General features: G+C 41.4%; 2 protein-coding genes across 6 annotated transcripts in view; both read left to right on the top strand.

Annotated features, from left to right (window-relative positions):
* Positions 1-5338, top strand: part of dvl1a (dishevelled segment polarity protein 1a) — a 38048-nt gene extending 32710 nt beyond the window's left edge. For both annotated transcript variants that reach the window (XM_072713418.1, XM_023841487.2), the window contains one exon: positions 2757-5338. In XM_072713418.1, the coding sequence (XP_072569519.1) occupies positions 2757-3253 (497 nt within the window). In that variant the 3' untranslated portion in view covers positions 3254-5338. The remainder of the gene's footprint in view (positions 1-2756) is intronic.
* On the top strand, positions 4137-18104 carry tnfrsf9a (tumor necrosis factor receptor superfamily, member 9a). Of its 4 annotated transcripts, none has more exons than XM_023841490.2 (8): positions 4137-4218; positions 10489-10728; positions 11389-11505; positions 11631-11768; positions 12285-12357; positions 13056-13150; positions 13273-13395; positions 13508-18104. In XM_023841490.2, exons 1-8 carry the CDS (start codon positions 4212-4214, stop codon positions 13624-13626), a joined length of 912 nt encoding a protein of 303 aa, XP_023697258.1. In that variant the 5' UTR covers positions 4137-4211; the 3' UTR covers positions 13627-18104. The 4 variants fall into 4 exon arrangements, with proteins under 4 accessions (XP_023697258.1, XP_023697259.1, XP_023697261.1 ...); XM_023841491.2 differs by having other exon boundaries at positions 4141-4218; positions 10546-10728; XM_023841493.2 differs by lacking the exon at positions 4137-4218 and adding an exon at positions 9381-9587 and having other exon boundaries at positions 10546-10728.
* Positions 18105-22539: the final 4435 nt, after the last annotated feature.

Raw genomic sequence — 22539 nt, 5'->3', positions numbered from 1 at the left:
GATTCATTAGCTGGAAATCTGAAGAAATAATGACAAACATATGCAAATAACAAACACTATCTTTGTTAAATGGAGAACGTAAATTTTTGAGATAACTGGGAAAGTACAAGGTATCGTGTGTGAACGGCATTTTTTTTCTGGACTTTCCTGTCAGCTATGTCCCACGTGCACAGAGCCCATTGCACATGCACTGATTGCCCAAGGCTCTCTTCTTCGTCTGTCTCATCCATATGGGGGCTTCCTTGTGGCTTGTTGGATTCAGTCGTGCTGCCACACGGATGTGCCTTGCTGGCGATCGTTAGCACAGCGTGCCTTTGGGTGATTCTGGGTGCCTGACCGGTAACTGACGATCATCTGATCTGATGCCTCTTATCTACAGTGTCCCTGAAGGGCCAGAGTACCTCAACATTAACACAATGCAAAAACATTAACGCAACGCAAAGACATTAAGACGACGCAAAAACATCAAGACAAAACATTAAACAAATCTAATTTTAATGTTCTCTTAATGTGTTTTGTTCTCCTAATGTGTTGTTTTCTTAATGTGTTGTGGTTTTCGAAATGGAAGCACTCCATGCCACAGGGGGCAGTATTCAACGCACTGATCAAGGTTGTGCAGTATTCAGCTAGAGAATACGAGACGGACTATTAGGGCTGGGTGGTACCTGGGTGGCATGTTGATATATTTTCAGAATGAGATATAGGACGAAACAATACTGTTTATATCAACTTGTCAGGCATTAAAATTAGGGTTCTATTAAAGTTTTTAAATAGAGACCTAAATTACCCCTTCCTGGTTCAAAGCAACGCGAAAGCTTTGGTCATGATGTTCCACTGAATTTCAGAATCACAGCTACAATCAAACCAGGATGCGTTTCACAAGAGTTCCCATTAGCAACTTACATAGCTGGACTAATTCAGTTGCATGGTTCCAACTATGTAAGTTGCTAACGTAATTAGCATGTCGCTAACGTAGTTAGCATGTTCCTTCATGTTAGCGCGACACATTAGGAGAACACATGTGAGGTACCAGCCTTATTAAAGTAATGTGTGGGCTTCCGTCCTTGTTTGCAAATATACAGCTATTCACTATAGACATTTTCTTTACTCCGAACACAACTCTCAAAATAAATTCAAGAATCAGTGTATGCTAATATCTGTTTAATGGGTTTAAAAAAAGTAGCCATGACAGAAAAGTGATTCAGTCAACTATGTCCACCAACAGACTCATTTTTGTCTGTTTATGACACTGCTCTCAATCTAATTCTAAATCCCATTTAACATGAGTAAGTGTTTTCTGAATTTGTTACCTGTGGACACTAATCAGCTACCATAGATATCGGTGTCAGAGAGAGCTGAATACTGCCCGCTGTGGCATGGCGCACTTCTGTTTTGAAAACTGCAATGCATTAAGAAAGCACATTTAAAAATTTTATTTGCTTAATTTTTTATCCTTATGTTTTGTGCCTTCGTAATGTTTTTCCGTTGTGTTGATGTTGACGTGATCTGGACTTTCAGGGCTGCCGTACTTAACTGATCTAGCGCCCCGAAGCTTCTGCTTGCAATGCCTGCACCTCCATGCTTTCATCTGATTCGCTTCCGCGCAGCAGCACATTTTCACCCGTGTCCTCTCACTCTCTGTCTCTCTCTCTCACCCCCTCATGCACACTCCTCTGCACGTGGGGGAAACACCGCATCATCAGCACTGTGGAATCCGCCGATGAGCAACCGCCATCAGTGCTGGCCACCGTGAATGTCATGTGTCACCGGCGGTGTCGCGTTGCATGCGTGTCTGTGTGTGACGGGGGAACGCCGGAGTGGGTGACAAAGCGCACCAAAGACGTCGTTCCTCCGCCCTCGCTACGGTTTCTCCTCCCCACAGCAACCACAAGACTGCCTCCCCACACACATCCGCCCCCGGCTGACACCCCCACACTTCCTCTCCTTTGCCACGAGGCTGGCGGGGAGGTACAGAGGGGGCCCACTTCGTTTGTAACCCTGTTGTTCCCTCTGTTTTTGCTGGGCATCGATAGACTGAAGGAGATGGTAATCCCAGGACTCGGGATTCGGTAAGCCAGTCAACACCCCACCCACCACCTTACATTCTCTCATTTTTTTCTCTCTTTTTCTGTCCTCCCCCCACACTTCATCCCTTAATCTCCATTGCTTTCTACTTTAACCAACACTCTCTCTTGTCACCCCTCCCCATCCCCCAGGCCCCCTAACTACTGGCTGTGCATCTGTCCCCTCTCTGTGTGTCTCCAAGCATTCGGTGGCGTGCTCCTGTGCTGACAGTAACCTTCTACATACCGGCTCACCTCCGAGCTGAGCGGCATACATGAGGGAGGGCTCTCACTGGGTGCTGCGTTATATGGATGTGAAGCAGTGGCTTTGTGTGATGGGCAGCTCCAGCTGTGAGCAGCATGTGTGCTAGTGGCTATTTATTCTGTGTGAACTGGGCGGCTAAGACTCGATTGTGATGATTCCTGTTCAGTTCATCCTCATATTGTACGAATAGGAATTATATAATGTTATAAGTCAGTTTTGTTCCCGTTCTCGTGGCATGTCAGAAATAGGGGAAACTTCAGCAGAGGTGCTGATGTATTTTGTTATGGCTGAATGGGTCTTGGGGATAGAGGCACCTGAAATGTAACGTTTTCATGCTTCTGTACCCATAGGTGTGTTTGGTATGTCGGCACCAAAGCCCAGGCCCTGCACACTGTTCTTCAAGCCCCTGTTTCTCTCTCGCCTTGCAGGCAGCAGAAGCAGCGGCTCCAACCCCACCACGGGCAAAGGCCGGCGTGCCTCACCCCGGGAGAAGGACCGCAAGTCGACGGGCAGCGGGGGCAGCGAGTCGGAGCGAGTCACCCGGGGGGGCTGGCAGGGTGAACGCTCAGCCAGCCAGCTTAGCCACGCCCACTCTGGGTACAGCCACGCCCACTCACACCGGAGCCACGCCCACCCATCAAACACCCACACCCCGTTCTCATATACCCACGCTCCATTCGTCCAATATAGCCAGCTCTCCTGCACCCATAGCGAGCGGAGCCACGCCTCCTCCTATGGCCCTCCTGGGCTGCCACCCCCTTACAGCTTGGCCCGGCTGGCCCCTGGCTCCTCAGCAGGCAGTAGTCCCCCAGGGGCCCCACCCGTGCGCGAGCTTGGGGCTGTTCCCCCTGAACTCACCGCCAGTCGTCAGTCCTTCCAGCATGCCATGGGCAACCCTTGCGAGTTCTTTGTTGACATCATGTGACAGGACAGTGCCTTTTCAAACCCCCCACCCCACTACAGCACAATTTGGTAGGGTTGCCATCCCTTTGGTCGCTAGGGCCCGACTGATATGAAAATACTGATACAAATTAATTGGCCGATATAATTTTGTAATTAAAAAATTTAAACAGACACCAATAGTCCTGAACAGTTATTTTTCTCACTGATATGGATGTTAAATTCTCAAACTCAAATAAACAGCATATAGTCACAGTCAATATAAATATAAAATAAGCCCTTTATAAGAAACATTTTATATTAGCACCTAACACGATATATATATATGTTCACACACAAAAATGACTTCTTGCCCTAGAGTCTTTGTGTGATATGTCACAGCAATTTTTCCCGTGTCATTTGATCGCCAACAACACTTTGGCCAAACTAACTAATAATACAGGTTTAGTTAAAATGCAGAAAGTACAGAGTGACAGCCCATTTTCTCATAACAAATGTTTAAAGAGACATTAGGAATCCTGATGCATTTTCAGAACCTAAATATCGGCTGATTTTATTGGCCACCTGATATATCGGTCGAGCCCTAGTGACAGTACCCCACTACATGTATGAGCGATGAGACGTTAGACAGACACTGTTACCCCTCGGTCATCCTGATTTTACTTTAAGTGTATGCTTTAACGAAGGACAACTATTGCATGATAGCGCAACAATGAAGGTTTTTCTATATGAAAAGTTCACAGTGGCCATCCACCGACTTAGCTGATGTGGCTAACTCACATTAAATGTAAATCCTCGCTCTGATGACCCCTGCATTCTCTCGGTCTGGAGCTCATTGCCCCGAGCCGGAGGGCTGGAACGCGGACTCTGTGTGAGCCCCCCCCCCCCCCCGCCCTGGGTTAGTGCCATGTGGACTCTCTTTGGAGCGTGATGGTGACCTCAAAGTGCTCGGCCTGCAGGATGAGCCGGGGGCCTTTTGATGAATGGGCAGTAAGTCTAAAGCTTCTACTTTGCATTCATAGAGGACTAACCGTGCGCCTGCCAGTCTGTAGACAGCAGCCAAGCTTCCTCCTAACAACACTAACTGAACTTCACACTTTCTGTTCTTGTCCTGTTGCGTTTGAGAGTTATAATTTACGTGTCCAGCATTATAACTCAGACAGACAATCAATTTCCGGGGGTGGGGGGGGGTCAGCAGTGATCGGAGCACAGCCGCACCCATCAAAGGCGCACACCGATGCCAGGCTACCACCCCCCTCAACCCCTACCTCCCTTAATAGAATGTATCGAAGAAATTCAAATAAAACACGCCATTTTGGATCACTTTGTAGCACAAAAAGCGCTGCCTCAAATTTGTCTGTTACTCCGATGCATCCTTGCCGACATTAATTTTGTTCTCGGCCAGATGTCAGGCGACTCAGGCAGGTCACAATCCTGCATGCGGAGCTGATGTGATGCACGTGTGCTACATGTCAGCAGCTGTAGGCTGTAGCAGGCCAGGTTGGATGTCTCTGCTGATGGACACCCTTCCACAACCCCTGAGTGGCACGTCTGAAAGCTGTGTGAATCTAAATTGTGGCCATTTGAGCCTTCAGCCACGAGACCCACAATAAACACATTCAGCTGAAACGGTGATATTAAGCAACACTGCATGCAGCACAAACTTAAATATTCTTAAAGTAAATTGATCATTTCTCCTTCCCAGACCCTATGGAAAAGCAACGTGGCACTCTAAATTATATATAAATTATATGAGCACTTTTTAAATGTGATTTTCTGGCCCTTTAGTATGAAACACTGTTTGCAGTCTGAAATTTCACTTGCTTTTGTTTCTTAAAAACTGAAAATAAATAACAAAATGTATATATGAATATATATTATATATATGACAAATTGATATATATATATGTTTAAAGATATGGTCTTGCAGTTTTTTAAACTGATGCATTGTAAATTAATGCAATGGAAATGGTGTTTGAATATAGGTGAATTATGATTGTGGTTTTGAAATAATTTTGTCACTTAAAATTTTGTTTAAAAAAACTAATTTGTTCTGCATTCTCTCATTTCTAATTATTCTTTATTCAAAGAATAAAGGACATGAAATATATATGGTGAAGGCTCTTGAAGTACTATTTAAATATTGTGAGAAATGTCGCCGCCTAGTGATAAACATTCACGTACACGGCACTCTTCATAAATTAGTCATTTATTTCTTGGTCTTTCCATCAGAAGCCACAATGGAAAAAGTTATTATAGAAACGGTGTGAAATGACACGCAATAGGCCTACCTTGTCTTTGATATTTAACTGTATGACTTAAAAACGACATTCAGTTTCCACTAACTTGACCACTATTTACATAAAATAGAATTTTTGTAGTAGTCTATATATGTTCATATATTTCAAAAACAAAGGCAATGTTTAAAGTGGATTTATAAAAATACTTTTCATATTTTTCGAAAAGCTTATCCACAGTGTCAGTTCACAAATCCAGTGAAATAATAAAATTACTTACAGGGCGAGAAGGTCCGAATGTGTGCTAATCATAAAACAAATAACACTGATAAGTAAACATTTTTAATAGTCTTTAATAGTGCATCTATAGATAGCTCGTTTTGGCAACACTTGTTGGGGTCCAATATCCACCGATTGCGGCGGCGTCGGTGAAACAGCGATGGATCTAGGGGGTTCCGGGCTCGTCGAAGCCATTGCGGCAGCCAGTTAAGCGTCCATCGTACATAAAAAGACTGTCCACCAGAATGCACTGCACTGCTTTAAGAGAATGAAATTGATTACTGCTTCCCCAAAGCGTTTGCATACCATACACGCTGTTTAAACAATAACTTTATTTATATAGAGTGTAATCTAAATATCGCTATCGAATATATTAGTATCTTATTTTATCTTTTTTTTTTTTTTTTTTTTTTTTTTACCTTTTCGGAGATTTTGTATTAGAGAAATTAATTAAATCAATGATTAAGAGTGAGAATAAAATAAAAAAAAACATCTCAGACAAGGAAAAAACTCAGCCAGATGTATTTTTTGCGGCATAGAAAGATTTGCATTTAGCTGAAACATGCCCCACTCATCTGACTCATCATAGAGCGAACATACGCAGGAATGTACACCGAGGAAGGTGGCTTTACAAACTTTACAAGAAATTGTGTTCAGGTAAAAACCAGGTTTCAGCATGACTGTGGGCTTAATCCGGATAAACCCAGCAAACATGAGACGGCCGCTAGACGAGTAAAGGGGCGTATGTCGATACCGCGTCGATTGGTCCAGAACCATATCTGGTATGTCTGCATGACGTGCAAATCTGATTCGGTATTTGCACGTCTGACTACGACCCCTCTTGGACGAAAGTGTGCAGTTACATATCTGAACGTCTGGATAACAGATTTATCGGACGTCTATAGACATGCGAGACAGGTACAGGACCCGATACTGAACGTAGTGAAGACGTCGAACAATGACGTCATAAAAAGACGTCATAAAAACCTTCATTCTGACTCCTCAGGAGACGTCTTTTCAACTTCCGACAAGAGGTTCAGAATACGTATCATATGCGTATCTTAGGTGAGAGGATGAAGGTACTCACTCGCGCAGCCTGAAGGTGGCATCGACATCTTACACATCCTTTTTTCGTTTAGCTATGTGTGTATTTGCGGTTGATATATTTCCCTACTTGTGGCTTTTTATAGTCAGTAATATCGAAATGCCTCAGCCTCAGCGCATGACATTCACCTGAACGTATGCAGAAACGTAACTACCGGAGAACAGCACAATGAATGACAATATATAAAAGTTAAAAAGGAGAACACAAAATTTCCCGCGATGACTCTGCACTACGTACATTGCATTGTAATATTTATGATTTGTAACATTGTAGTATTGGCGATTTTAATTTTATCCGGCAAAACTCTAACTTTAATTATGACTTTAATTATGACGAGTAGCAGCATTTCAAAATCGGTATCAGTGTTTTCAAAAAGGCCTTACATCCTCGTTGAATAACAGTAGGCTATGTGAACTTGGGGAATTAATGGGCCCTACGTGAAGACAAATGTTGTATCATTTGTTTTCGTTTCCATATTGCTTATTTCATTTGACTGGCATCCCGTCCACCGTGTGATGCATTCTTGTGCTCTGTGCCCCATTTTTTAAACCATATGGTCTTGAGTCACGTTGCAGTGTGATTAACAGCTGAGCATTAAGGTCAAACAGGACAAAAAAAAAGAAATAACATAAGTTTCCGTTCCAGCTGAGAAAAGGTAAATTTAGCTTTAAGACTGAAAGCCAGACATTATAAACGCATTGTCATCGAGAGCACGTGAGATCACAATGACCTTATTGTCTCTTCTGACACACAGTCACGGTACCTTTAAAAGACAGGATATTTATAGACGCAAAATTAATAATAATAATAATAATAATGAAAACAGTTGTGTGATACAGTAGGTTAATATATAAATATATTTAAATTAATTATACTACTATTTATGAAACAGTTATTTCATTACATAAAGTAGATTCCAGTAAGGGACCCCGACTTAAACAATAACAAAAGTTAACTGGAACTGCATCTAGACCACCCACTACAAGTCTGACTGCACTAACAAGCCTGCACGTACGTTGTTATTTTAACACTTTCTCTTCACACTACTTAAACAAAAAATCCTCTCTCTCATTAGAAACAACAGCCGACGATACACACTCATTAAATGTCAGGAAGCTTGTAGGAAAGTCCCTTAAACCAACGCTAGCAAGCCTAATTAACATTTTATATGCACTCAGCATTCAGTTATCGTCGAGTGTGTCATTATTCCGTAATCTTTCTAAGACGGGGTAACTGGACAATGAGCACGTAAACTGTAACTCTTCCCCCTGCTGTAGGCGTCCAGTAAAATGAATGAAAGTAAGTTAAGGGACAGAATTACGCAGTTTGCGCAATGTCCATTAACAGAAACTTTCTTCGAGGGTTTATCAGGGGCTTTCAAAATGAGCAAGAAGATATTACAAAAGTTACGATAAATATCTGGCTGTGGCATCGCAAGGGGTAGGAGCCCAAATGTCGTCATAGACCCTCCCCCCACCTTTATGCCACCCACGGTCGAAAGCTGCCTACCAGGGAACACTGGTGCCCACCCAACGTACCTAAATGCTAACCCAGGGTTACGGATCCCAAGACCTCCCGTTAGCAACTCACGTAGTTGGAACTGTTCGATCACGTGGTTCCAACTCGATCGGCACGGTTGCTAACGTTATTAGTGACTTTGCGTTTTGGGAAACGCACCTGCATCCTACGGAGCCCTGGAAAGGACAAGAAGGGAAAAAAATCAATGGATTGGAAAAAAAGATGGACTTTCGCGAGATCTCACAATGTTTTTCCATTAGTATTAATAACTGTACTGCTTAAAGTACAAAAGATAAAATTAATGAACTAATAAGTATAAACCTAAACGATATAGACATATCCAATAAAGTGTGGGACTATTATGCATATTTATCGATAATAGCGCTGTGTCCATTCACCACCAGTGACTGTAAGCAAGACAGCTGGCAAGTGCGCACACAGACATTGAAATTAAAATTCACCCTTAAAGAAATCTGAAAAACCAATGGGTGTTTCTTGCTTTTGCTGTTAGATATTACAGGCGGAAAACTGAATATAAAACTAACTTTACCGTACTAAATTTACCACATACATCATCAAGAGAGAATACCAGGGAGCTAAACCCGAAATTGGCTTCGGGTTTAAACCGTAACTATATGACACCATGGTATGGCCAAACTGACCTGCAGATTGGGTTGTTTACTGTTTAAATCCATTATACTCAGAGTGTAGTTGTTATTGTTTTATAATTTAAAGGAAACTAGATATCTTAACCATCGCTGCTTAAATCAAAGGTCATCAGTCTTTTAAAATACATCAGAGCAATTTTAAATTTCCATCTACCCTCAACGATTTGTCATCAAGTCTTGAGAGCGAGTGCGCAGTCAGCGTTCTGCTGGTGACGCGGTTCGTCCATCAAACACCGAATACATGCTCTATAGTTTCAATGGGAAACTGTCTAACCGTATTGGTATTATCGGACTCATTTGTAGGGTTTGTGCTCTGTTATGGGGTATGGCCAGAATCTTAGGGAATCCGGAGCCCAAAGGGTTAAAAAAAAAAAAATCGAGAGCGTGGTTGTTAAACCAAAGCATATGGTCATGGTACCGCCCCCTATTACGTACGTAATAGTTTATAATGAAGCGAAAATGGAACGCGCGACGTAGTTTGGCACTGAATTGATCTGCTGGAATATGAAGTACGTTAGCGGATTACTAAAAGAGGAGAAGACCCACTGACTGGTATTTAATCTCTACGGTTGCCGGCTCAAACGCTTAGTATGCGATTGTTGTGTATTGCAGATATCGTTCATTTGTCTCCGAAATTATGTGTTTATGTTTTAATACAGCCGTGGAAAAAGTTGAGACAGCACAATTTACAGTTTTTCAATTTACTCATTTCTCAATTTATGAGTATGCGTGTGTGAACCTAGTTCTTCCCTGTTTCTCATTGATTCTATCTGATTCTATCCTTGCTTTATGAGTCTTAAGTCCTGCTTCTAGGAGTCTGATACGAACTGTCCTAGCAGTGCACCTCACACCTGTACTTAATGTTTCCCATTTCTTTTGGAGGTCTCTTGGTGTCATCCTACGATTCATGAGGTACTATCGAATAAAAAGTAAAAGTATAAAGTGATCTCTCATTTTTTTTCCATGGCTGTACATATGCACTTTGGTTTGCTATAAGAATGCAGCTTCAAAGCCTTGTAAAATGACATTTTACATTCAAGGGTATTAGGTTTTTAAATAGGCCTGTAGGTGTACATTGGTCCATAAATTACTGATATTTGAACAGACTAATATGTATCAACGAAATTATATAATGTGTATGTAGTAGTGTAATAGTTTTTATACACAACAACAAATTAAATTGGGATTCAATGTTTCAAACCTTGGAGTTAATGCAAAGTTATGTATGTCTAAATATCTAAATTAATGTTTGTTTTATAGCATGTGTATTAGAAATATCTAAGAAAGTATTAGAAATGTAAATTAACTTGGTAACTTAACTATTTATGGTAAAGCATTGATCCACCCTGATGTCTCTATAAAACATGGGTGACAATACAGGAAACTGAAACGATATATTTAGTTGGGGAGTGTTATTTCAGGGTCATGCTCAAACCATCCTGTTTCTCTGCAGCCTGTGGTACTGAACAGAGTGTAATAGCAACACAGACCACAGAGCATCTTTTCTTAGGTGGAGGTGTTGCCATTGAAGACGTCATTCGCTTTGTGGCCAAGGCTGTTGGAGCAGTCATGCTGCACACGGTCACCATCACCCTCGTCCTTGCCGCTGTGTGCACTTTAAGCAACAGCAGTTGTGATCGCTGGACATTTGCTGAAAACAGCAGTGATGTTTGCTGTGAGATATGCTCAGAAGGTAGGCATCTATATGAGACATCCTATTCTTATGATCCATGAAAAATGTAAGCTGAACGTGTCCAGTGACTTTTATGCACCCTGTTGGCTTCACCATTCTCAAGTCAGCAGATTCTAATGATTCACACATGCTGATCTCACACACTAGTGAGTGACTTTTAGATGTTTCAGAATTTCCCTTAATATAATCAGAAGATGCTAATGTGTTGGGATAAAGTTGGATACTTTACTTGTGAGGACACAAGTACATTAATAATTCAGTTACTACTTCGGTGCAAATCATGAAGGAATATAACAACCGTATGAAATGCATGAACTGTTATGTTTGATTAATGATGAACGAACATGGGATCAGTACCTAACTAACAGTTAATTTCTGGTTAATTAATACATGAAGAGTGTACTAATACCTTATCAGTGTCCCCTCAAGTGAAGTGTTATCGAAAGTTGTCATTGTAAAACATACCTCTAGTCACTAAACATGTGATACTCATTTTTTTTAATACATCATTAAAGGGGCGTTATTAGGTTATTTCATAGATATTTGGGCAGGTGATATATTTGCCCTGCTGTTCTACAGCTGGGTACTGCTATGACTATAGTGCAACTCTCTACTGGGTCCTTGGCACTGGGGAACACCCATGTACGTGTTTTTTTGCAGGACATTACCTGGTGAAACAGTGTGGTCCGGATCCACAAAAGCTTTGCGATCCTTGTCCAACTAGAAAATATCTCAACAAAACCAACTCCTCCTGTGTCCCATGCAGAACATGCTCAGGTGTGCCCCATCTCTCATGCCGTCTCACATGCTGCCTTGCTTGCTGTGCCCCCCCCACCACGGGCCCTCTGGCACTGCCCCCTCACTAATTCTCTGCCCGCCTGCCCTCCTCTGCATGTGTTCAGATCCGCAGCAGGTGGTAATGCATCGGTGCACAACCAGCAGCGACACAGTGTGCGGCTGCGAGAAAGGACACCACTGTGCCAATTCTGAGTGCTCCAAGTGCGCCCCCTGCGGGGAGGGGGAGGAACTCCTCCAGGATGGTATGCAGTTCTGATTGCTTCATTTTCATCTTAAGAGCTATCATAGATAGCTACATAATAAGTATTTGGTACACTTTTGGTACACTCTGCACTAGAATGACCCAAAATTTTTGTCACATATTCTGCATCTTTCTTGTCTTGCTGTCCCACCCTTGTGGGTAACCCTCTTAGCAGCATTCTGCTGATGAAGGGCAGTGAAATGTTTAATGCGTTGCATAAATCCTATTAGAATAAATCCTGTAATTGGAAACATAGCAGTTGCAACTTAATTAAACTGTTATTAACATCTTGTGAGACTGTGAATGGAAGGTGAAGGTGTTCTTTACATTATTTGGGTGTTATGTCATTCACAGTAAAAATATTACATTGGGGGACTGTTTAAGGTTTGTAGTTTTTGATTAAGGGGAGACAGCATCATACAATGGAGTATTCATTAGCAATAGTTTAAAGTTCCCTCCATTCACTTTCCAAAGCTGATAACAGATCATGCTGACTAGATGTCTGTCTTCTCTACAGGAAGTTGTCACAAATGCCCGTATGGGAAATTCAAAAATGAGTCACTTTCAAGCTGTCGTCCTTGGAGTAATAGGTGAGGTTGCCTCTAGACACCAACCCCAAAGCACTTCTCTCCAATTCGATCTTCTACAGTTGTGTGTGTGTGTGTATGTGTGTGTCAGCGGGTTTACCTATCCTTATGGGGACACAATGTCCCCATAACGTGATAAATATCCGTTTTTTTTTCCCTTATGGGGACCGGTTTCCTGGTCCCCATAAGGGAAAACTCTATTCTATAAAAATCGGTGACTGCTATGAAAAAACTAAAAATGCAAAATGTATTTTGTTAGGTTAATTATGGTTATGGTTAGGGCAGGGTAGGGGTTAAGGTTGTCATAGTTAGCATTAGCATTTTTCCCATTGAAATGAATGAGCAGTCCCCATAAGGATATGTTTACCCTACACGTGTGTGTGTGTGTGTGTGTGTGTGTGTGCTTTCCATCTGCTCCTTATTTTGAAACATTGCTATAGATAGAGGCTGCTAACCCAGGTGATGTCATTACACTGCCATTGCCTTTACCCTCTGAAGTAAAACAACTAGTGACAGAGGTTCATTGTTTCCTAGAAACTAATCATTTAAATACCATAGCAACTGTACTGGGAGTCTCCCAGAGCTCCGTTGCCAGCTACCTTACACTGTCTGCCCTCTGCCACTGCACAGCCACTGCACAACTGAACTTCACCTTTTAAGGCTGCCTTTCTTGACACCAGCCAATCCCTTTATTTCCTCAGCTGTCCTCAGCAGGGATGCTGGATCATGGTCAATGGCACTGCAGTCAGTGACAGCATTTGTCTCGCCTGCCCCAAAGGGATACAGTGTCACCCTGGTGAGATGTTTACTTTTACGTTTACACGTGTTTGTGCATTTGCACGTGTACATGTGTGTTACGTGTACATGTGTTTGAGTGTGGACCGCTGCTGAGCCCTCTGGTTTGTCTCTCTTTTTCAGTACCACCAAAGAGTATGATGATCATCATTATAGTGGCGGTTGTTTTTTTCGGTCTGGGCCTACTGCCTTCCTGCTTTCTCATTGGGAAGTTACACATGTACAAGCAGGAAGAGAAACCACCAGGTAATCTTCATTTGAGCTATGCAGTCTGTGTCACTACATGTTTAGGCTAGACTTCTCTAATTGAAGGGCATCATACAAACATACTGAATTGAACTACCCCCCTTCCCCAAAGGCTCAGAGAACGAACCACAGACCCTCATATTTCGGCTTGGCCAGCCAGAACAGGAGCAAGGAGGAAGCATGGGCTCCGTCAGCTCTGACGACTCAGAGAAGAGTCTTCTGTCTGTGTGAGAAGAAGCTTCTGTCTTCAACATATGAGACTGGTATGAGACTGAAATTAGAAACTGTAAACTGGATGGAGTTAAATAAGAAAACTATTGAAGAGGCATGGGAATATTTTAAAAACACATTGTTGCAAGTGCAAGAGGACTTCATACCTGTTTCCACCAAAACTAAATCTGTGGAACTGCAAACAAGGTGGTTTACTATGGAAATTAAGAATAAAGTCAGGAGGAAAAGGGCTCTGTTTCACAAATGGAAAATAACTAATGATTTCAAAATAAAGCAGGAGTATTTAAGTCTACAGGTTGAGTTAAAAAATAATATTAGACTCGCTAAGAGGAATGTAGAAAGGAAGATTGCATTGGAGGCTAAGGATGACATTAAAAGTTTCTTTCAATACTTTAACTGCAAAAGAGCTCTAAAAGCTGAATTCATTAATTTGCAGGATAGAAAGGGCCTTATAATTGAAAATGAAATTGATATAATAAATGAGTTTAATGATTATTTTATATGGGTGTTCACAGTAGAGAACACAAGTAACCTGCCACCATTTAGTACAAATACAGTGTCATCTATGACCAATATATGTATAACTGAGACTGATGTGGTACAAAGCCTAGCTAAGCTCAAAATAAATAAATCGCAGGGTCCTGATGGCATCTTACCTATAGTTTTAAAAGAGATGAGGGATATTATTAGCCAACCTTTACTATTTCAGAAATTGTTTTCTGCTGGTGTGGTACCTTCTGAACATAAAAACATAAGAAATTTACAAACGAGAGGAGGCCATTCGGCCCATCAATTGATTGGAAGCATGCTAATATAATGCCCATATTCAAAAAAGGGGATAGAAGTAATCCAGCAAACTATAGGCCAATCAGTTTAACTTGCATAACTGGGAAAAGTAATGGAAGCTATAATCCAAGTGAAAATGGTAGATTACCTGGATTCAAATAACATTCTGAGGGATAGCCAACATGGATTTAGGAGAGGTAGATCCTGTTTGACTAATCTACTTGAGTTCTTTGAGGAAGCTACAAGAGAAATTGATCAGAAAAAGACCTACAATGTGATCTACTTAGATTTCTAGAAGGCCTTTTTCCCCACAAACAGCTCTTGTTTAAGCTCAAAGCTGCAGGGATTTTAGAATCTGTAGTACCTTGGATGGAAAGCTGGTTAACAGACAGGAAGAAGCGAATAGTTATTAGAGGCACAATGTCACAGTGGCCTGCGTTCATAGTGGGGCACCGCAGGGTTCAATTTTAGGACCACTATTGTTCCTAATTTACATTAATGATATTGACAGCAATACATACAGTAAACTGGTTAAATTTGCAGATGACACCAAGGTGGGTGGTGTAGCAGATACTGATCTAGCAGCACAGAGGCTACAACGGGATCTTTATTTAATTAGCGACTGGACTGATACCTGGCAGATGAAATTTAACGTAGATAAATGTAAGGTAATTCATGCAGGGAGCAGAAATATAAAGTACAGATATTTTATGGGTTCCACTGAAATAAAGGTAGCTGATTATGAGAAAGACCTCGTTGTGTATGTTGATGTTTCCATGTCCCACTCTCACCAGTGTGGGGAAGCAATAAAAAAGGCCAATAGGATGTTGGGTTACATGTCTGGGTGTGTGGAGTTTAGTCAAGGGAGGTGATGCTACGATTATACGATTCCTTGGTAAGACCCCACCTAGAATATTGTGTGCAGGTTTGGTCACCATACCTTAAAGAGGACATTGCTGCCTTGGAAAAGGTTCAACGTAGGGCTACAAGAATGATTCCTGGTCTTAGAGGAATGTCTTGTGTTATGAGGTTAGCTGAACTGAATCTGTTTAGCCTCGAGCAAAGGAGACTAAGGGGGGACATGATCCAGGTATATAAGATTTTAACAGGTCTGGATGCTGTTCAGCCAAATGACTACTTTAATATTAGTTTAAATACTAGAACTTGTGGTCATAGGTGGAAATTAGCAGGAGAGCATTTTAAAATCGATATCAGAAAGCACTTCTTTACACAGCGTGTAGTTAGAGTATGGAATAGTCTTCCAGTTAGTGTAGCGCAAGCTAAAACCCTGGGTTCCTTTAAATCAGAGCTTGGTAAGATTTTAACAACTCTGAGCTATTAGTTAAGTTCTCCCCAAATGAGATTGATGGGCCGAATGGCTGCCTCTCGTTGGTAAATTTTTTATGTTCTTATGTAACATTTCTGGGAATTTTTAAAAATGAATTTACAATGACATATTTGTCTTAGAAATTTAGACATATAGTTTATTTTGTAAGAATTTACCGTCAAAGTCAAGAAGGTGGGTGGTGAGCAGTGGTCTTGGGCAAGTACTGCTGGTTTTACTGGGGGTGGGGGGAAAATAGCCGAGTGCCACATTCGTCTGCATGTGAGCGTACACCAGCCAAGTTGAAAACGACAGCAGTGGGCTAACGAGCGTGAAAAAAACCACACTGCAACTTACGTATGTCTGCCCCCAGACTAAACACACCCACTAAAGGCCGCGTCAATTAAGCATACGCCCAGGCATTCCTGTAATGGCAGTTATACATATGTAACTGCGCTGTGGTTGACTGACACCCGTGGGCGGAGCCGTGTGTGGGGTTAAGGGATTTCCTTCCTCAAACTACTGTAGAAAGGTAGCAAGAACAAACCGTTTGCCGCTGCAATGTCAGTAGGGCAGGCTGCCTGCATGAATGAATGTAATTAGCCACAAATGGGAGGGTTGTTTTTTTTTTATTTGTAATGCGTTCATGGAGTCCAGTCTATCCTACCTCAAGTTTAGATGTACGTCTTTTATTACCTGCTGAAACGATGCTCGACCGGTTGGTTGAAACAAAATCATGGTCTGGATTTGTACTTTCTGGACCTCTATCGATTTGCATGTGAACATGTTTAGTTTCTTGGCCTTATTGATTTTAGTGAAAATGGTTGATCGTTAGTCACTAGTATCTGACTCCAGTGATAAAAGATAAAGGCACATCAGTACAGGTGAAATACAGGAAGCGCAATTGAGGAACACATGGTGTAAGGAGAAGTGGGAAGATGGCGTTCACTCCGAGAGTGTTTCTGTTCTCTGTGGCAGCCTTACCATCCATCGCTGATCACAGACCATGAACTAATCATATAATAATAAGCTTTATTGCAGTTGGCAGCACTATCATTTACAAAGGACTTAAAAATAAGCCTCTTCTGCTAAAAAAAAAACCTAAAAACACACGTGCAGGTTGGTAACATGCTGGAGGCTGCGTGGAGATAAGAGCGCTCTCTCCACGAAGGAGTAGAAGCTATATTTTATGGATCAGCAAACAGTAATAAAGCATCCATATGAGTTTATAGTCGGGGGAGGAGGGGGTAAGTGTACTTTGCGGGAAATTCCATTGTTGGAGCTGAGCTTTGTACAGCAAAGGTGGGGAACCTTTTTCCTATCAAGGGTCATTTCAATTGTTATAACATCTTTGCCATACTAAACGGGGGGCAGCATGCGGTTCAGTGGGCTGAGCCTCTGTGCCTGTCATCAGCAGATTGGCAGCTCAAGCCCAGCTTCCGCAGAATAGTCACATCTGTGGGCCATTAAGCAAGGTCCTTAACCCCCCAGCTCCGTGATGCCGCTGCAGGTGGCTGCCCTTCACTCCCAAGCTTATTCCCACCTTTATATGTGTCTATGGGTCATGGGGTAGGCAAACAGATCATTTCCCCTTAGGGATAAATAAAGTGTCATTATTATTAAATAATTCAACACATCACACTTATCTTGCTCAATATATTTCCTGATACTGTATCAATTCTCAAAAACATCGTATCAATTTTTGTTTGCATGCAGACTGGTTAATTGTGTATCTTTAAAACCTTATTGTTGTAGATAATCTTCTTGTGCTCTTTTTTTCTGCCATTTGAGTCTTATACTCAAATGTAACAACATACACTGAGACAGGAAGTAGCATTATTATCAGCAAACCAAGTTAACTACTAAAATGACTGATGTCTGACTTCAGAAGTTAGGCCACTTCCACGCCGCACAGAGCTCACTTTGGCAAGCACTTTTGTCTACTTTTTTTACTTGTATAGGCAAATGTTAATTCCTTTGAAATTCTTTATATTTTCTTTAGTCACATGAAAAAAAGTAATTGCTTTTTAGAGTTTTATATATATATAAATATATATGTCTGTCTGTGTGTGAGTGTATATACAGTGTGTGTATGTATATATATATATGTATATTGTATATATATATATGTATGTATGTGTATATATATGTATATATATGTAGATATATATATATATATATGTATGTGTATGTATATATATATATGTAGATATATATATATGTGTATATTTTAGTTGATTTTTTATGCTGAATGTTCTCTAGCCATTGTATAGTTTTGTAACTTAAAATTATTTGATTATGATTTTCTTTTCCATGAAATCTGTATGTGTGATGTTAGAGAAAAATTAAACAACTGTCATGGCTGAAAGTTCTGTATACGTGTATGTAGTCATCACATGAGCCAAAACCTGCACTTGGAAGACGTGTTGCGATTGGTTGATAAAATCTGACGCCAGTAAAGATGGTTTCAATTAATGGCTTATCGTTGGGGTTGGGATTCCATGAGGGTTGGAGACTGACTGATGGCTGCTGGAGGGTTTGGGTATCAAATGAAGACGGCAATTTAAAGAGAGACCGTTAATCACATTGTATTTTGACCTAATAGTTTTGTCTGGTCTGTTCTTCTGGTGAAGGTGGTAGTTTATCTGGAGTCAAACTTGGGTCACCTTTTCAACTCACTGAGGAATAAATGCATTTTCAAAATGACTGATCACAATCGACCCTCCCCCAGGGAAGTGGGCTGGGTGCATTGTGACCGCTGACTAAGTGTTTCCTGTATGTGTATCACTTGAATGACATTTTTGCATTTTTTTTTACTTGCTCACTTGGCAGAAAAAAAAAGCTGCTTATTACTACTGACATAGCCCAGAGACGGGCACGATCAAGAGCGTGAAAACTTACAGGAAAGACTGACAGGGAAATGCTAGTGTGGGGCAAACTGACATCAAAATGACTGACTCAGACGTAAACATCACAGAGACGACCAAAATCCCCAATCAACCAACCTAGCAATGTCAAAAAATCCAGCACTGTAAATACGTAAATTCCCCATTGGGAATTTATGGTGTTTAATTAGTCTCAAAACTCGCGCACATAAAAACCGCGTGCGCATACAAAACAGAAAAGCCTCTCTATGCGCTCGCGCCTGCACACTTCTTGCTCATTCGACGGGTTGAATGTTCAGACTTTAGGGGCGTGAACAGTGGCTGATTTCTCCACCTCGTTGATTGGTCACTTTGAAACCTGTGATTGGCTGTTTGCTTTGCAAGAAGATAAAAAAAAAGGATGGTCACTGACCAGTCGATTGGGGAACAATCACTTTCACGCTCTGTTGTGATGTAGGAGCAGGGAAGTCTTATCTATTTCAATATTGCACATTCGAGGTAGTAATAGGAATCATACAAGTATGATTCAGAATGTAATAGTTACTGATTTATTGATACCGGCCGATAAACGCAATCCAACGCGAATAAGGGGAGTATCGCACTATTTTTCTCACTTCAAACATTGTATATATACATACATATTTTAATCACTAAATAGCCTTTCAAAACAGGCACCTCACAAAACAAAAACATTAGGAGATATTGCTGATGTTTACAGCATAAATGTATTGACTCAAGGGGACAAATAATTGCCAAAATATTCATTTATAATATATAATAATCATATGCTTTAATAATCAATAATTAATAATCTATACTGTCTTTTTAAGTATGTCTGCAGCATTCAGATGTAAACAAGCTAAGGATGTCATTGTTTTCCCTGCATACACAATCAAGAACTTAATTTCAGTTGTTAGAGTAATAGACGTCATCAGGCCTGCAATAGAGAACTGTACAAGGGGCGATAAAAACGCTGGAAAACTATCACACATCTATGAATACTTTGCATGTTACAACAATTTACTCTACAGTGGTCCATTCTGCAGTTTTATATATATTAAGATGAAGCGGGGAATTCCAGCAATCCTGCGCTGAATTTCGAGCGCTCCTTTAATTACCTACAGTACACACGCACAATGTTTCTGATTACTACAACTAGCGTGCAATATTACATCAGGATCTCTGACAGATGTTAACTCAGTGTAAGACATTCTTGCTCCGACATCATGACAGAGATGCTAGTTGTTTCCATATCGACTGATCAGTTATCATCTTCTTAATCTTCTTCCAAAGCAAACAGCCAATCATAGGATTCAAAGTGACCAATCAAACTGACCTGAACCCAAGTCACAAGATTCAACCCGTCGAGGGAGCGAGAGCTGTGCAGGCGCGAGCATGCAGAGGCTTTTCTGCTCGCGAATGCGTACGTGCCGGTGGTTTTTATGTGCGCGACTTTTGAGACTAACACCATTGAATTAAGTGGCTTAAAGTTATAAATAAGGCTCAGAGCATAATTAAGGAAACAGTTCACATACCAAACTAAGTATGCGTTTAAACTGCTGTTCCCACCAAGTTACCAGGATGCCTGGCGGCGGTGTGGTACCCTTCATTAAATAGTTTCAGAAACCACACTGTCAGCAAGGAATGCATTTTAACCCTCAAAAGCAGATTTGGCATGCTTCAGAAAGGAACCGCAAATTACAACCAAAATAATGTGGCTTGAAAACATGCTCTGTATATAAAAAAGAAAACATAAGCCCGATTACTATCCCACAGAACTCAACAGTGCATAACATAAACAGTACATTGCTAAGCACTGAGAAATACCCCAGGCCATCGAGTAATGTTAGTGCATTAGGGGGAGCAAGATGAAAAAAATAGAATTCCCCTTGGGAATCAATAAAGTATCTTTACGTCAATTCATTTTCATTACAGATCAAGTGGTTGCTAAGATACAGCCCTATATTTATAAACAGGATACTCCGTTTACATGTGAAATTTTAGGCATAAGACTGAAACATACTGTAATAGGCATAAGGGATAAATCTGCACGTCTACAACCAAAAAACAGTGGGTGCACACGAAATTCCATAATTACACAGTATATACTGAATTTTGTTAATCTACTAGTCAACCATTAATGTTTTACTTAATGTATGTATGCATGCATGTGGACATATAACACTCACCATCTTACATATTACTTGACCTGGATGTTTGATGTATGACATAAGCCTGGCCACTGTGAAAGTAAAACAGTCAACTGTAAAAACTGTCAGTGAAAAAAAATACATATTCCAGCCAAGTTATGCAACCGTATTGTTTTCAACTGACGTTTGTGCAAACGTCACACTTCGCCATCTTCATACTAATGCCTGAGTCATTGTTGTTCTTGCATTTTGGGAACTTAAATGCAAAGCAAAATACTTCATCTGCATTCCATTCAGATTTACTCCAGTCATCGACATTCCATATCCATGAACAACAGTACCATAGGATTAAGGAGGCACAGGAGTCCTTTGTGATTTGCAGTGTCTCTAAGCCCTGCAGACAAAGTGGTGTCGCGTAGACAGGAATGACGGCCAACTGAGTCACCATTCAGATCCAGATGTGAATGACACATAGTGCCCAGGTGATGGTGACTCAAACTCAAATCCCAAACCCAACAAGAACGTACTGCAGCCCTCCAGACCTGGGAGGGATCATCAGACCACAGCAAACAGGGGCTGCATGGGCAAGAACAACCCAGAATCTCTCTGTATACGAGTCCATCAGTATTTTATTCTTAATGCTAGAAAAAAAAGTTCAAATTACCTTCAACCCAAATTCTGGTTATTAAAATGTAATAATTAAATGTTCCACATTCTACATAGAGTACTATTTAATTTCCCGAATAATATTGTGGACGTATGACGTATGAATCTAACGAAAGTCTAATGAAAATCGGAGAGATTAATCTTGCAGGACAAAAACAAAAATTCAAACCTTCCTAGATCAGCATCTATAGATGATAGCAGCCCAGTCTGAGAAGTGAGAGCAAGGAGAGGGGAGCAGTGGCTTCAGCCCAGTACGGAGGCCCACAGGGAGACTCAGCAGCTGTGCTCCAGCTGTTTACAGGCCTCCTTCTTCTGCGGAAGGAAACACAGAGTGCTGCCGTCACCTAGGGAGATGGGATTTGGCTTTGAATGCCTCTCACTGAAAGAGTGCAGCATCTCCAACCAACTCTATGACTGACTCGGTGTCAAAGGGTGGACGGGGTCCACCTGAAGTGGTCAGCACCAGGCGATAGGCTCTCCCTGACATGAACGTGGGGTCTAGCTCCTCCGTGACGTTCCTGTAGGCTCGCATTTTCCTGCTGGGTAGTAGACACACACACACACGTTTGTATCCATATCTTTGTGGGGACTGTCCATTCATTTGTATGGGCAAAACCCTAATCCCAACAATGACAGCCGTAACCCCTACCCAGCACTAACCTTAACCATAAGTAACCAAACAATTTTAGTTTTTCAATTACAGTCACAGATTTTTACAAAATTGAGTTTCCCCTTGTGGGGACTGAAAAAAATGGTCCCCATAATGTCAAAATAACAGGTTTTTATTACATTGTGGGGACATTTGTAATTTATACATGATCCCCCCACACACACACATACACTCACAGAGGGAACTTTTACTCTTGTCTAATTTTAAGCTGGAAAAAATAGTTGAGTTTTTGAAAAACATATAGTGCGATTAATACAAAGAAAAACCACACACCTTCCTTTAAGTCTTTAAGGTCAGTACTGCTGGCTCGGCAGGGGGCGGAGGGCGGAGGGGAACACCGAATGCTAAAGGTCACGTCTGCTACCACCTGACAGGAAATCAGGGTCTACGAGGAGGCCGGAGGAGCCGCAGCATGGCAGCCCCGGCTTGGGG

The sequence above is a fragment of the Paramormyrops kingsleyae genome, chromosome 6, assembly GCF_048594095.1.
Source record: "Paramormyrops kingsleyae isolate MSU_618 chromosome 6, PKINGS_0.4, whole genome shotgun sequence".
Lineage (NCBI taxonomy): Eukaryota > Metazoa > Chordata > Actinopteri > Osteoglossiformes > Mormyridae > Paramormyrops > Paramormyrops kingsleyae.
The sequence above is the reverse complement of the archived record's forward strand: the minus strand, read 5'-3'. Positions and strand labels throughout refer to the sequence as shown.